Genomic DNA, 17,147 nt, shown 5'->3' on the forward strand with positions numbered 1-17,147 from the left:
GGAAATCCTAGAAGGAAAAACAATTCAGGATATGTGGGAAACAATGAAAAACAAAATGCTAAAGGCACAAACAAAAACAAAACTGCACAGACAGAAAAGCAAAAAGTTGCTAAATTAATCCACTGGTCATTATGTAAAAGATATGATTTACCTGTATCCAGAAAGTCATGGGAACATAAAGTGGAAAAAGTTATCAAAAATTAGAAGGCGAAGATCTTGTGGGACGTTGGAGCACAACATGCCAGATATCACGGTTGTAGAGGGATGAAGTGTACAGTTTATTGATATCGCTGTTCTTGGAGAGGCCAGAGCCGAAGAAAAAGAACTAGAAAAAAATAATGAAATATCGCGACCTGGCCATTGAAACTACATGGCTGTGGATGAAGCATGTAACAGTGATACCCATTGTCATCTGGGCACTTGGCACCTTGTCCAAGAATTTTACAAGATACATCCACAAATTGCAGCTTCCTGCAGTAACACCAGCGGAACTGCAAAAAACTGTGCTACTCGGAACATCTTATATTTTAAGAAGGTCCTTGGTTGATACCTAGGACGCTGGCAGCAAACCGTATCAACCATTAGCACCAGTCACTGCATTTGTAATGCACTTTTGAATGTTCAGTTGGCTGAGTTTCATATTTAATGAATAAAGTATATAATAATAAAAGATCATGTATCGTCAGCAAACAAGCAAACAGTCCCTGGATTAAGAATGACTTAATTTCTAAATCTTTGATAAATCCTAAATTTCTTGGTCTGACCATTAAGTGATTGGGGGCACCTGCCATTCTTGTCTGATCGTTCCCTAGACAACATCTCTTTCTCTTCTTCCCAAGATCATCCAGGCATTCAATTTCAGAGTGTTTCTCCCCCTAAATACTAAATAAGGGGCTCTTTCCCTTCCTCCAGGCTAGGGGGGGAAAGGAAGCATATCTTTCCGGGCTCTCTCAAGATCTTCCTCAAATATTTCACAGACAAAAAGATCCACAGCATCATTCAACTATTTTAGTGATAACGCATTGCAGTCAAGTCTAGTCTCCATGTTTCTGGACTTGATTTTACAAACATTTATTAGCAATTGTTAAGAGAATCCCATAGTCCTTAAGCCAATGATGTGGTCATAAATTGAAATTATCCAATGTGCTATATGTGATGGGGAACCTGTGGCAGGCAGAGCCATTTCTGAGGGCACGTGAGGCGTTGCCCTGTTAGCTCCAGCGCGCCAGCTGATTTTTGACCATGATTTTCAGCCTCTGGATGGCAAAAAACTGCCCAACGTGCAAACCGGAAGTTTGGGGATAGACTTGGAGCCTGGAGAGGGCGAAAAACGGACCTACCATCGGAAGTCAGAAAATGGGCAACTTCAGGACTCCACAGAGCCTCACTATAGCGCACACGCATGCTTTGGGCACCCCAGGCGAAAAACGTTTGCCATCACCGTGCTACGTTATTGTTTTGCAGGAAAAGAACAAAAATTAACACTAGTATATATTGATGGTCATTAAGCGAGTCATGATGGACCTTAACCAGTTTTACAACTTTACAACTCATGTGGCGGTCGTAAAGCAAATGCCATGGTCATTAAGCAAATCCATTGTTCGCTCTGTGATGTTGTTTGCAGGGAACTGGTGGTGAATGTTTGCCTCCAGCAAAAAAAAAAAAATGTATCTCTGTATTGTGACCATGCGAAGCTGCAAACGGCCGTAAATGTGGGTTGGTTGCGCAGGGCCCAAACTGCAGTCATGTGACTAGGAGGCAGGGAACCGTCAGAACTTTGAATCTGGGTCATAGGTAGCTCTGGGCTCCGTCATACCTTTGAAAGGTCGCTAAGCTACCAGTCATAGGTTGAGAACTATCAGCAAAGAATTCATGTTGTGTTTAGGACACACGGCTGGCTTCTTCCAAATACCTAGGTACCCACTGTTCTGTATTTAAAAAAATGCTTTAGACATAGTCATCGATTTACAACAATAGAGCTCAACGCTGCTAAACAAGACAGTTGTTAAATGAGTCATTCCCCATTTCATGACCCGTTTGCTGTGGTTCTTTAGTGAGTCAGAAGTTGTTAAGTGAACAGTGTGGTTGTTAAGCAAACCTGGCTTCCTCCCTTGATTTTGCTTGTAAGAAGCCAGCTGGGAAGGTTGCAAGAGGAGATCACATGACTCTGGGACAGGGCAACTGTCAAAAGAACGTGAGCCAGTTGTCGAGTGTCTGTATTTTGATCCCGTGAGCATGGAGATGATGCAATGGTCGTAAGTGTGAAAAGCGGTCATAAGCCACTCTTCTTGGTGCTGCTTTAACTTCAAGCAGTCACTAAACAAACCGCTGTACTTGGAGGACTCCTGAGGGTGGAGGGCTGGACGGTGCCTCATTTTTCCCCCCAACCTCAAGCTGTTGGCCATATCTGGCTCTAGGTTCTGCCTCGTTCTACACCCTTTTCCAATAAGCAAAGGACTCAGAAAAATATTTTAAAACATTTTATTATTAGAGGACTTTTGATAAAATAAGGGGTCGCAATGAAAAGGAGGAACTTGGCTAAAATTATTTACATTAACTTTTATCTTAACAAAACAAAGAACTTCAAAACAAAATTATTTACATTAACTTTTATCTTAACGAAACAAAGAACTTCAAAACAAACGATTGTTTTAGAAATAGTCATTTGTCCTATAGCATCACAGGAATTCAAGCATCCAATAATATGTGAGCATAGCCATAGAAAAGGGCCTTGCAATTTAGTGTCTTTGTTAAGTGCTTTTGCAGCCGTTCATCCATTTAAAGTATCCATTTTTGAACATGTTCTTCCTCTGTCGGAAAAGTCTCTTCCACAGGAAGTTACAGGTCCTCCAAAATTAGATCGCCTGCATGGGGGAAAAGGTGAAAGATATGAAGGAAAGAAGGTGGCCAAGAGGAAGACTAGGCCTATCAACAAAATGGGAGCTCCTGAAGGATACAGAGATGTTGCAGTTTAGTATCTTGGCTACATTGGTGGAAACCCCAAAATGGTCACCCCTAAATGACAACAATAGTTGTAATAATCCAGAATTTTGGTCAGTTTTAAGATCATTTTTGTAATGGTTGTTAAGTGAAGGAGATCGTCCTAAAGCAAATAATATGATCACAAGTCCAAATCCAGATTAGCCAAAGGAAGAGTTTGGTGATTGACCTATCAATCAAAGCAACAAAAGCTTTTGCAAAACGTGATTGCAAAGCCACAGGACCCTGTAAACGCTCCTCAATATGGACTGGTTGCCAAGCACCCAAAATGCGACCACAGGCCTTAGGAGTGGTGCAGCAGTTTTAAATTAATTTAGCATCAACATCAGTCATTAGTACCTTCATTCGTTACTTTTATCAGTAATAAAATTACCTTCATTGATGAAATGATCACTTTCAGTAAGATGTTGCTGGAGTTCAGGGATCTGGAAGAAAGAGAAAGAATTCCATTGTCCTGTTGCCCAAGTGTCTTGCAGGGTCACTCCCCGTCCTCCCTTGGCCCATCGACACATGTCTTAGCAACAGGACCTCCTGTCCAGGACTCCCTTGTCCACCATCAAGTGGATCAAAAGGAAAAATAAATCCTGCTTCCCTGCCCTTTTCTCCCAAGAGAGAGGTTTTATAAGGCTGGGGTTTAAAATCCTAAGTTTTCTACATACCTTGTTCCTTTTGATGAAGAGCACCTTGTTCTTTCTCTTGTCCCTTGTGGGGGAATCTGGGAAAGGAGAGGCAGGTGATTAATAGAGGTTTAGGTCTCCTCCAGACGAAACCCACCAAAATCAGGCCCTTTGCAGTGCTCTTCCCCTCGAGACCCAATCCCATCTATTCAAGTCTTTTCCTGCTTCACAGAGCTGGTGGATTCTCCTGGCCATGAGGGATCTTCTCCCTGAGGCCTCAGGCAAATCCTGCTCTCCAGATTCTCCCTCCCCCAACTTGCCAACCTAGATAAATAAGTCCAGGTGAACCATCTTAAAAGTTCCCTGAAGAGCCAAATGGAAGCAGGAAAACTTGTGGGGAGTCAATATGGACGCAGGAGCTGCAGGAGGAGGGATGCTCAGGGGGTCAGGAAGAGCTTGGCTTCTGACCTGTCCCTCTGTGCATCTTCAAAGATGCAGATGTGCGCCCTGCAGACCCCTGCCTCTAGGTGTCTGCTCCTAAAGGAAGCCCTCCCTCTTTCCCTCTCAGTGTTGCAACCCAATCAAAAGCGTCCACTTACCACCTCGCTCCACTTTGCAGAGCTCCATGTGAATGATGAATCTAACTCGCTTATAGCCTGGTGCCTTGGTGTTCTGCTCTGGGTGGCACGCAGGGGAAAGAGGCTCACTTCCACAGCATAAGAACCGCCAGAAGAATCTCCTACAAGAGAGAGAAAGGAAAGTAAGGAAGGGGACCAACTAAAGCCCAGTTTCCACAATCACTCTGACTCGAGGGGGTAGAATGGGAAAATGATACCTGGCTTGAGCTCATCCCTTGGATTTGGTTTTACACACCTGGATGAGCTCCACAACCAGGTGAGTTTATCACATTTTAAAACCTTTTCCCTAATTCACAGGTTAAGGCTGGTAAGTTAACCCAACCAGTTGGAAAGGACCCAACCAAGTATTTTAGCCCCAATAAGGAGTTAAAGTTAAATTTTATCTGGAACACATTTGCCCTTCCTCCCCATTTTCTAAAAAGACAACAAATGGTTGTTCCTCCCTCCTCCTCCTCCTCCGCGGAATATCCTAATTCTCTGAGAAATTAGCTACAAAATGGGGAAGGTTCCCCAGAGCCCAGCAGCCTTTACAAAGACCTACTTACATCTTTGAAGCCATCTTCCATATGATCATCAACAACTGACAGAAACTGACAGTTGACTGGTAGGGATGACATCACAAAGCCATTAGAATCCCCAAGGAGATGACAGGCCTCCTTTGGGATCCTATCAAAGCCCACCTTCTCCATCTTCTCTACACCCACCAATGCCAACCCAAGGTCTTGGGGAATCTACTAACTACTTGCCAAAGCTGCTTATTTCTCATCTTTTGGCACAGAAGCCATGGCCCTTTTGGCTGTAGACTTTTGGTTGTAGACTTCGGTTGCCAGCCTGGTTTTTGGTCTTTTTTGTTGTTGCTGCTGCAACAACCATCTGCCTAGGGTCAGCTCCCTGTGTTATTTATGCTTATGTGCAAACACCTATTTCTAGCCGTGGAGTGGAGGGAGGGAGGGAGGGAGGGAGGGAGGGAGACAGAGAGACAGAGAGACAGAGAGACAGAGAGACAGAGAGAGGTTCTCTCTCCCAGTTTTTAAATTCAGACATCATTTCTCATACAGGTAAGAAAAGTTGTGGGACAGATTTTACTCAAGAAAAATATTATACAATTTAATGAAGTTGAGCCCCAAATCAGGGGATCCTCTTTTAGACCAGTTGCAAAGTTGAGGGGCGCTGCTTTTATCTCACCAACCAAGGTTTTTTGGCCAACAAAAAGGTTCTCCAGAACTGGTCAGAACCTGCTGAATACCACCTCTGGCTTAGGGTTATTTTGGAGGGAGGTTTGTATTATTTGAGAGAGCAACGAGGAAGAATTTGCAGCCAGACTCTGCAGGCAACTGAAGATGAACGAAGGGAAGGGATTGAATGTCAGAAAACCAGCAGCAGGAGAATCAAAGCCCAGGAGCTCTGAAACACTGAGAGTATGGCCAGCCAGCTGCTCGGAAAGCACCTTTCTTTTCCCAAACCAACACAGAGTGAGCAACTGCAAAGCCAACACTTTGGTAGCAGTTCAGAACAAGAGTTAAGGTCAACTCACTTGGAAATGGCTAAAGGAATTGGCTGAGAGCCAGTTTGGTCTCGTAGTTAAAGCACCAAGCTTGAAAGCAGGAAACTATCAATTCTAGTTCTACTTTCAGCACAAAGGGGAACAGAATGTCCACTAGATTGTTCTAGGAATTATACAAACATCCTGGCATACACACAGACATTAGCACAAATACATAGAGTGTAAGTATTGTATAACTCAGTAGAATCTTATTCAGTCAGTCAGTCATTTGTTATAGCTGCTTTATCTTATATACTGTATTTTTCGGACTATAAGACGCACTATGATTTTGAAGAGGTTAATTTTTTTAAAAAAGTTTTTGCAATCTGTAGGCCTCCCAAACCCTCTGTATGCCTCATTTTTTGCAAAAAAAGGGGGAGCATGCAGAGGCTTTGGGAGGCTTGTAGAGTGCTCCTGGGGGCTGGGGGGCAAAAATGGCACATTTTTACTCATTTTTGCCCTCCCGAGCCCTCAGGAGCACTTTGCAAGTCTCCCAAACCCTCTGCACATCCATTTTTGCAAAGGAGGCAGGGTTTCGGTAGGCCAAAAATGCTGTATTCAGTGTATAAGTTGCGTCCAAATTTTCACCCTCTTTGGGGGGGGGGAAGGTGCGTGTTATATGCCAGAAAATAGGGTATATGACTCTCGGCAGTTCACAACCACAAAAAACAAGAACAGTAAAAATACACCTAAAAACAATGAACATACAGATAATCCTTAATAACCAGTTAAATTAAGGATGGCTTTGGAAAGAAATGATGATAACATGGGCGACAAATTTTGGGTATACTATAGAATTGGCGGAATGGGAAAAAATGGGAAATAAATTATAAATTAATGATGGCAACGGCATATAGAGAGAACATGTACAAGATGTTCTACAGATGGCATCTCCCACCAGTGAGAATTGCGAAAATGTGCTCACCTATCTGTTGGAAATGCAACCAACAACACGGAACATACTACCATATGTAGTGGACGTGCACATCTGCGAAAAAATATTGGGGAAAAAATAAAAGATTGGCTGGAGGAGATTACCACACACCAAATTGAATTAAAACCAGAACTATTTCTGTTAGGAATTATAAAAGGAAATTATGAAAAAAATATTAGATACTTAATTCTACACATAATCACGGCAGTGGGAATTATATTCGCACAAAACTGGAAAAATAATTACACACCAACAGAAGAAAATGTAATAAAAAATATTGGAATGTGCAGAGATGGATAGGCTCACAAAATAATTAAAAGAGAAAGAAGAATCTGAATATTACTCTGTATGGGATTTATGGTGTAATTGGTTAGAGCAGGGGGGGGGAGCAAGAAAGCAGAAAAGAAAGGATGAAAGATCAACAAATTAATAAGCAACTACAAAACCGGAAAATGGTTAAAAGATAGAAATATGAGATAGACTGTAGCAAATAAATAATAGGAAATGAATACAAAATGACTCAAATGTAATAAAGATTGTTATACATATAATATATAGAACTTTATATATAGAATGAAGAAAAAAGATGTATGCAATAATATAAATGCACATATATATAAAGTTATACTTACAATACAATACAATACAATACAATAGTAGAGTTGGAAGGGACCTTGGAGGTCTTCTAGTCCAACCCCCTGCCTAGGCAGGAAACCCTATACCATTTCAGACAGATGGCTATCCAACATCTTCTTAAAGACTTCCAGTGTTGGGGCATTCACAACTTCTGGAGGCAAGCTGTTCCACTGATTAATTGTTCTAACTGTCAGGAAGTTTCTCCTCAGTTCTAAGTTGCTTCTCTCCTTGATTAGTTTCCACCCATTACTTCTTGTTCTACCCTCAGGTGCCTTGGAGAATAGTTTGACTCCCTCTTCTTTGTGGCAACCCCTGAGATATTGGAACACTGCTATCATGTCTCCCCTAGTCCTTCTTTCTCTTAAGCTAGACTTATAAAAGACTTATTTAAACTTATAATTTATATATATAATTATTTATACTTATAAAAGACTTATTTGTACAGATACAAGAATCACAACAGATATGTATATGTTTGTATAAACAAAATAAAAAGTTTTTACATTTGAAAAAAAATAAGGATGGCTTTGGAAATGGCGCTTTATGCGCTTGTAGCATGCACAAACTATGTAAAGCACTTCTGACTGTCACAAAACATCACACCATCACTACGCTGCGGACATACAATTGCCCTGTGAGTACGGTAGTTGGCAACCTGTTTGCACTTACATCCAGTTATCAAGCGCTGAGTGATAATGTGATTGCAATCGTTTCCGCTGGCTTCCTCAGACGCTCCGTGAGAAAGCTGGCAATGAAGGTAGCAACTGGAGAGGATAGAAGGAAGTTGAAATCCTTTATGGGGCTTCATGCATGGGAGGGGAAGGGGAAATTGAAGATGAAAATGGAAGATTTCAGCTCTGTTCCTGCAACCTGCCAAAGGTATTCCCCTCCCCTTTCAGAGGTGGATTCCTACTGGTTCGGCCCGGTTCGGCCTAGTAGGTAGTAACTCGGCCTGCCACGCCCCCAAAGGGGTTCTATTTGTCACTGCGTTAAATTGTTTGCTAGTAGAACTGAACTGAATAATTACTGAAAGAGTTACTGCGCAGGTCATAAGGTCTTATCTGACAATGATGTACTGCGCCTGCTCTTCACACATTCCAGAGACTTCTCTTTCCTTTTTGATCTTTGTCCGTCTGCCAGGAAACTGGGAGACAGAATTGCTTCTGCCAAAATGTAACAATTAGATAGATTTGTTTTGTTTTCTATTTCTTATGTTTGTATTAAAGCTTGTTTTTAATTAGAATATGTTTTCTGGGATTTTTATTTCTTTTTTTCCGCACCTTAAAGATAATGCTGTTTGGAAACGCCGCGGTCTAAGACCTCATTTAGTTCAGGGTGAAATCTTCCCCTGACACTATTGCTGGCTACGCCATCTTGATTTTCTGGTCTGCACATGCGCAGAACAAGCTTCATTTGCAAAAATGTAATTCCCCCCTTTTCTAACGTCGAGCGCATGCACAGGCCTTTTTCGGCGCAAATGCGCACTCGCACGGAGCGCACAATATTTTTTGCGTGCCAAACCGGCAGTAATGCCAGCCGGAACCCACCCCTGTCCCCTTTGTACATGGAGGGGAGTTGAAATCCTTCAGTGGGCAGTGGGAACTTTTGAGAGAAAATGGTTGCCTGCCAGGAGGATTTCAGCTTTTCACAGAACTGAAATCAAACTGGTAGGAAGCTCTTTGAGAGCAAAAGGGTTGACTTCTGGGAGGATTTGACTCCTATTGTGGATGCTGTCATTCGGGTTTGAAGATTATGTCTGTTCCAATAGCAGAGTAATTTCCTGTAGTTTCTGAGTTGACGTGTGAAGAACTGCAGTGATGTAAGTGTGGATCCCTAGGTAAAAGATGCTTTCAAAAAAATCATCCTTATGCTTATGAAAGGGTTGCACTCAGTGGTGAAATCTAAATTTTTACTACCGGTTCTGTGGGCGTGGCTTGCTGGGCGAGCTTGGTGAAGATCATGTGACTGGATGGGCTATGTAGTTATGTAACTGGGGGATCAAAAGACAAACTCACTTTAATTATTATTTATTTATTTATTTATTAGATTTCTAGACCGCCCTCTCTCCCCTTGAACAGGGTTGGACTAGATGAGCTCCAGATCCCTTCCAGCCCTGGATTATCCTCTGAAGCTGCGTCTAGTGCCAGCTTTGTAGTCCTTCCTTCCTCTCCTTTTTCCCCTCCCTCTCTTTCTTTATTTTTCTTTCTTTCTCCTTTATTTTCTTTCCTTCCTTCCTTCCTTTCTTTCTTTCTCAGCACCTCACATCCCCCCATTTTTCACCTAGTAGGTTTCAGGGAAGCCTGCTGGGAGCAAAAATGGACCCCCACCCCACCCCACCCCTGCATTTCTGGAGAACCTGTAGTAAAAAAAAGAATGCTTAAAAAGTTTTTTAAAAAGTTCCGAAGATCAGCTGTGCGACATGCGATCATCGGAAGGTTTTTTTAAAAAAACTTTTAAAAGTATTTTTTACTACCAGTAGCATTTTATCCCTGGTTGCAGTCATATTATTATTATTATTATTATTATTATTATTATTATTATTATTATTATTATTATTATTATTATTATTATTATTATTATTATTATTATTATTATTATTATTTCTTAGCCGCACCCTCTCCCGAAGGACCTCTGGACATGCTGTTTATTTCTGTTTATGCTTTTTTCATTATTATAAGACCATTGTAAGAGGAGCATCATGTCATCTACTGCAAGCACCTCTGAAGGAGAGTTTGCAAAGACTTCACAGCCATGCATAATTTGAAAACAACTGGCACGACAGTGCTGCTGAGGTTATAAAGGAAAGTTAGGAGAAAGTGTGGGAGAAGCAAAGAACAGGACAAAAAAAAAACACCTGTCCATCCCATCTTGATTCCTAAAGTAATTGATGCCCAGGAGGTCATGCAATGAGCAGATGTGCTCGAGGCCATTCTTCAGGCATCCTTCTTTATTTGACTCTATTGCAAAATAGGTTTCACTGTAAAACATTCCACTTTCCCTTTTCTCCATGCAAATAAGGAGCAGACTTTGATTGGCATGAATAAAAAAATAGACATTTGTGAAAGATACTTTCAGAGTTAATGTGGTTAGTTTCCCTCCCTGCTTCCCCCCCCAAAAAAAGGTAACTAAAATATGTTTTAGATGCAACCATTGCACATTTGCCCATTGTAAGGCATTTTCTAGTTGCTGATAAATAGATTGTCATCTTCGAATCAAACCTGGCAGAAGCCATTTTTCTATTCCTCAGTTGCCACATGGAGTAGGGAGGGGAAAAGAAGATGAAATGTGTTGCTAGATAAAACACAAAACTTTCTCATGGGAACCAAGGTCATCTCTAGAAGTGGTGGATAGAGGCGGGGAGGACTTCCTGGAATGCCTGGCAATTAACTTAATTGGCCAACATGATCTGTCACTTTTGGGAAGGGAGTTATTTCCTATTCTAATTATACTGAAACCGCGGGAAACATTTAGAGTTGGTTTTTCATTTGATTGTGCTGATATGATGTACCCAATAAAGAAGTTCTTAGAGGAAGACCTCCCAGAGTTCTGATTGGCTTGGCTTCGTTAGTCGGGATCCTGACATGGATTAAATAGATATGTACCGACAGTCCCGAGACGTTCTGTCATACTGAGATGCTGTTTGTGTCTGGGGTTTGTTTGTTTTTGTGCAAGTCCAACAAGTTTGCGTAGTGTAGCTCTTGCCTTGTGTGGCAGTGGTCCAGTGAAGAACATTAGAAGTGGGCCCTTTCCTGCCTTCTCCTGCCCTGGCCCAGGATTTGCTAGAGCCATCGGGTTTTGCTGCAATGCTACTGCGTGCTTGGGATAAGAACTGTGCTGTATTTGTCTGCAACTCCTGCTTAAAGGGTCTAGACGATTGTGAGAGAACAAGAGAGAACTGGTTTCCAGTGCACTGCATATGTATTCAGCCCAACAGAAGCTGGCTTTTCCCCAACTTCTGATTTCTGGGTGTAGGCAGGCTTGTTCATACTGGCAAAAGTTCAAATATATCGAAAGTAGGGGTGAAATGCTACCGGTTCGGACCAGTTCGCCCAAACCAGTAGTAAAAAATGCTACCAGTTTGTCAGAACCGGTAATAAAACAATGCTACTGGTTCAGGCAAACAGGTATTTCCGACAATCATCTGTGACGCGTGATTTATATTAGTTAGAATTGTCGGATTCCCTGCTTTCTAGCTAATCTAAATCACAGGGCACAGCTGATTCCCCCGCTCGCTGTTGTAATTACCTTTGCAGACTTGGAAGGCTTCAAAATGTTCCTTTTTTAGCACTGTGTGGGTGCGCCCCAGGCGCACATTCCCGCAAAGTGCGTGCCTGTGCGCAAGGTGCGTGCTCGGTAGCAGAGTCGCCAAACCGGTAGCAAACTTCGGAGGATTTTTACCGCTGATCGAAAGTTTGTTAGTGGAGTAATTTCTGTGCATGAAACTAACAAAAGGGTTCCCAATGGTTGAAATACAGTATCATGCCCTTTTAAAAAGAAAAATTAATTTGTGCATTGCCCTTAAATAAAACCAAGTCATAATTTCCTTTTCGGATAGTTGGCAGATGATTTTGACATATGGCTAAGCCCTTGGGCCTGACTATCTCTCAAGATTGTTCCAGAGTTTGCTTCTGCTTTGTCAGACAAGACTGCTCTAGGCATGCCCAGGCAAAATTGAAATAATTTTTGACATCCTTCCTATTTTGCCTCCTCAAACTTCATCAACCTTTTTTTCCCTTCTTATCCAAGCTGAGACCCAATGTTGCAACCCACAGTTTGATGACCCCTCATAACATTGTTGTTACACACTGACATGAATCTCCTTTCCTCTCTGGGCAGACTAATTGTCATCTACCATTCGCAACACAAATCTTGAATAAAAGAGAAAGTTACTGAACGTTTTGGAGATTTCTTGGCATAAACGCTGCCTTGAATTTTGCTGCATTTATCCTGTAGGCATGATTTCAAAAGATTCCTGGTGTTCTCTGAGTTTGTTTTCTCCTGGTAGGTGTTTCATTATCATGCTATGCAGCATCATCAGGGCATTGAGAAGTGACATTCGCTGGCTGGGAGCAAAACCCATAGTTTACACCCCTCTGCACTGATGACGTTACCTAGTTTGGTATCTCTTATTACCAGTGAGCACCAAGAACCCAACAATTCAATTTTAAGCTTAATATCATGCCCCCGTCGGAACCTGAATCTGCAGGGGGAGACAAGCTGGAACCCGAGCCGACAGAAATTGAGGGCTTTATTGGCTTCAGAGGAAACTGGGGGAGGGCAGGGCCAGTCAGACCAGGGCCTTTCAGGATTAGAACAGCTTGTAGACAGGGAGGAACAGGGACAGGATGAACATGAGAGACAGAGCTCAGGCGAGGAGCAAGGACCACCCCCTCCTGATCCGAGAGCATGGAGAGTGGAGAGAAGGTGAGAACAGCACAGACTGAGCAGGCTATTCAGGAGAAGACTGCCCAACCCATCTTCACAAGGCACACCTGGGGAATGAGACTTAAGGAGATGCTGTGGGGAGGGGCATTTGTTGGGAACAAACCAGTGGTGGGTTCCTACTGGTTCAGACCGGTTTGGCCCAACTGGTAGCGGTTTGGCAGCCTGAGTCACTGGAACTGGCAGTGACCCAGGCCTGCCATGCCCCAACCCAGTTCCCCTGGCAGCGCCTATGGTGGTGCCATCTTGTTTTCCAGTTCTGCGCATGCGCAGAACATTTTTAATTGGACTGTGCATGCGCGCACAGCACGCACATGAGCCTGTAGTGCCTGCCAGAACCCACCCCTGGAACAAATGCTAAGTTCCTGAAGTGTTAAGTGCCGACATTTGAACTTTCCAAGAGTCCTTGCATTCTTTCTGGCTTTCTGGACTAATTAACTGGATCCTTTGTTTTCTGAACGCCTTGATTTGCCCTGCTGGGTTTATTACTGTGCAGCCTTGGTGTACACAGTGCTGGGTTGGACTAATTGCAGCCAGAGGCTGCTTGAGGTATGTGTGGGGATTTGTCATCACTTTGCTCTGGGAATTGCCAGAAACGTGGGAGCATTTGGGAAAAAATGGAGCAATAAAGGGGGAGGGGGGTTGAACTGCCAGCTGCCTATGTGCCATGCCCCAGGTCATCACACTACATATGTTGTCCATTATTGCAAAATTTAAAATCTCAAGACTATCAAAGAGATTTACCTTAGCATAACTTGGTAATACAATTACATCTACATGCAGTGGGTTATCTCAAAGTTCTGTCTTGGGCCCACTGCTCAGTTAGGTGATGAGGGAGTCGTAGAAGAAATCTAGTTAAGGCGGTTAACATTCAGTTGCAAAGTTTTAATGACACTTTTATGGAACTAGTAATTTGCTGATTTACCAGCTGGATGACAAAACAATAGTCAGTTTTCCCCAAGCAGTTGATTTTCACTATCCTCTGTGTGATATAAAACTGTGAGGATCGTTTTGGAGAAAGAAAAAGAAGAAAGGAAATGAGAGCTTCCTCTCTCTTTTCTGTAGTGAATTTGGATTATAGCCTGAAATGAAATCCAACTTTGTTTTCAAGCAAATTTTCTTAAATACATTTACTGACACTTGCTATAATGATTTGATCTGGAAAACTGCACGTGAGACTGTTGTCGTCTTTTGAATATCATATATTACCTCTCTTTTTTTTAAACCAAGGACCTTCTTTTTATATTTGGAAATTTAGCTTCCCTGGTTTAATAAAAGAATTTCTCATTAAAGCATGGTTGCATAGTTACCTAACTCTCGTGGCACGATCTGTTATGTTTTGCGTTTCTCCATCTTAAGGAGGAAAATCTACATCACGGCCTATTTTTCTTAGCGCTGGCCTGAACTGGGCTGAAAAGACTAATAACTCCTAAGCTGATCATCTTTTCAGAAGAATATTTTAAAGAATCCAGTCACTGGAATTTAAATAATTACTTTTCACAGTTCTAGCAAAACTGTTTTATTGAAGCTTATTCTTTCCAACCATTGACCCTCCAACAATCAATGCTAAATCCTCCAACCTCCTGTCGCTGATGCCAACAGAACCTTACAGGAATTTACTAAGGAAATCCTAGCTAATAATATATTGTGTGTTATAACTTCATCTTTAATAGACGAATAGAAGAGTAGACAGATTTTAGGTTTGTGCTAATGTGTTTCTTTACTAGCCAAGATAGATACTGATTTTAGAGGGAGGGAGGGGAAGGGAAAGGAAAGGAGCTGAGGAGGGGGGAATCTCTTGGATACTCAGGCATTGGGACGAAGTCCATGCTGCTCACTACTTTGAACGAAGTTAGTCCCGTGCTACTGTAAACAGCATTATTGTATGCTAACCTCAGCAAAAGGCAGGAGGTCTGCCCAATTGGACTGCTGATAATTCACGTAGCACCTCAGGTACTGCTCTACCATGGCGTTCAGTCTCTCTGCCCCCCCATTGGTGCTCGGATGAAAGGCTGAGCTAAGGCCCTGGGATGACCCAATGGAATGCAGGAACTCCCTCTAGAACATAGCCGTGAACTGGACCCCTTTGTCTGAGATAATTCTCCATGGTACTCAATGCAGGCAGTAGATGTGCTTCAGGAACAATTTGGCGAACTGGTGGGCTGAGGGTAGTCCGCTGCAGGGTATGAAGTGCGCCTGTTTGGAGAATAGGTCTACCACAGTCCAGATCACCGTGTTTCCTCCACTTTTTGGCACTCCCACTGTAAAGTCCATTTCCAATGCTTACTGCCAGTTTCCTACAAGGAAGCAGTGGGGAAACCGACAGGAAGTTGGACATTGCTGCCATTGATTTTTGCCACGCATGGTCTTTCTGTTAGGTGAAGAAATATCAGGGTAACAGTTACCTGATTGATCATGGGTTGTCTAATTGGAATACTGAATGTATGGTCCTTCCATATATATTGCTAATTATGCCAAGGTCTGTTCATCTCAAACGTACAATTGAAGACAGGTTCAATATGTTTTGATTTAGCTATCAAAAACTCTTTAACTGATCTATTGCATAACAGCCAAAGATCACAAAGTAGATTGTTATCTAGCCTGCGGTTATCTTGAGAAAAAAAAAGGGAAGAAAAAAAGGATTCTCTAATTTCAGAGCATCTGGTGATTTGAATTCATTATCCTGCTGCATAGCAAAACATTTCAGCAGTGAAGCCCTGGTGATTGTTTTAATAATTTGAATGATAATTCACCAAGACATTTCTGGACTTCCTATGATAAGTTAAAATCAATTTTAAAAACCTAAAGCAATATATCTTCAAATGATGGGGACCTGGAAAGGGGGCCTCTGAAGACAGTACTGTATACAAAGATACAGATGGAAAAAAAAGTCTTTTCAAGTATCTCAGTCATAAGCTATAAAGGTGTGATGCCCTAGATCCATATTGGCGAACCTATAGCACGCATAGGTGGCATGCAGAGCTATGTCGCCTTGCATGCGTGGTGTCACCCGATCCTCTTCGGGGTTTCTGGGGCACATGTGCAAGCAACGATCAGCTGGCCTTTGTGCGTGCGGCAGTCCTGGAAACCGGAAGAGCTGTTCTTCCGTTTTCCAACATGAGCATGCATGCCGGCCAGCTGATTGGCGCATTTACATGCAGAGCAGTAACCACAAGATTTGCTGGCCAGCGCATATGTGCGTGCCGTAAACCAGAAGTTCATTTTCTGGAGCATGCTTGCCCGCTGGGCAGCTCCTCTTCCTGCTAGTGGTGCATATGAGCGTGCACTCATGTACGAAGTGCTCCCTTTCAGCACTCAGTGCCCCAAAGGGTCACTATCACTACCCTAGATGGTCGCCAGATCCAACAAAGAGGATAAGCCAGAATCGGGGCTATTAGGCAGGAGTGCCATGAGTCTCCAGGAGCACCTAGAGAGCCCAGTGGCTGATGAGTATGTAATCCCAGGACCATTGAGCATCAAGGGGAATGATCAATCGGACAGACAGCTGCCTATGCAAGCAAAAGAAGGGGAGGCACAGTTGCTGCAGGTAAGCTCTGAAGAGCAGGCTGCATTCAATAAGGAACAGCTGCCACCCCTTCCTGATCTGCAGATGGGAAAGCGGAATGAAGAGAAGCACAGAGAGGGTTGGTGAGGCGACTCACAAGGAAGCAGCCTCTCCTCTTGTAGTAAGAAGGTCTGTTGGGAATGACGTCAATACCAGAGGTGGTATTTAGCCGGTTCTCTCTGGTTCGGGTGAACCGGTAGCAGCGGCTGTGGGAGGCTCCGCCCACCTACCCCAACATAATGCGCGAGCACTGCACATGTGCAGAAGGTGGGGCACATGTGCAGACATTTGCAAACCAGTAGGGAAGGTAAGTGAATCCCACAGCTGGTCAATACCGTGTTTCCCCGAAAATAAGACAGGCTCTTATTTTCTTTTGCCCCACAAAATATGGCCTTGGGCTTATTATAGGGGGAGGGCTTATTGTTTTGGGGTTGCTGGGCAGCTGCTCCCTTGCGAGTGGGCTCCAAAAGTGCTGGGCACAGCCTCAGGAGTGAAGCAGCCATGAGGTGAAAATGCTCACGAGCACGGCAAACCCCCTCTCCAGCCGGGCAGAGCACCATTCACTGACCTAGGGGGTATCCCTAAGGTGCCAAGGCATGTGGTGCTCTGCCCGCTCCCCAACTCCTGCGGCTTGGCACTGCCCAGCTGGAGAGGGGGATTGCGTGAGCGCCTGTTCCGCCCCCACCGCGCTCCGAGCATAACGTCTTCTCCGGCTTCCAAACTCCAAAACTCAGCTGCCGAGTCTTTCAGCAGCGGCCGCTCTAGGAGTGCG

The 17,147-nt window shown here is 43.3% G+C and overlaps 1 protein-coding gene across 1 annotated transcript; it reads right to left on the reverse strand.

Moving 5' to 3' along the window:
- Positions 1-2,656: 2,656 nt before the first annotated feature.
- On the reverse strand, positions 2,657-6,781 carry LOC309394760 (uncharacterized protein). Its single transcript, XM_081958327.1, has 5 exons — positions 6,724-6,781; positions 4,217-4,356; positions 3,660-3,715; positions 3,374-3,425; positions 2,657-2,864 (listed from the first exon to the last, which is right to left on the reverse strand). The coding sequence occupies exons 1-5, from the start codon at positions 6,765-6,767 to the stop codon at positions 2,839-2,841; spliced, it is 318 nt and encodes a 105-aa protein (XP_081814453.1). The 5' UTR covers positions 6,768-6,781; the 3' UTR covers positions 2,657-2,838.
- Positions 6,782-17,147: the final 10,366 nt, after the last annotated feature.

This window comes from Natrix helvetica (genome assembly GCF_964273705.1).
Source record: "Natrix helvetica genome assembly, chromosome: 6".
Lineage (NCBI taxonomy): Eukaryota > Metazoa > Chordata > Lepidosauria > Squamata > Natricidae > Natrix > Natrix helvetica.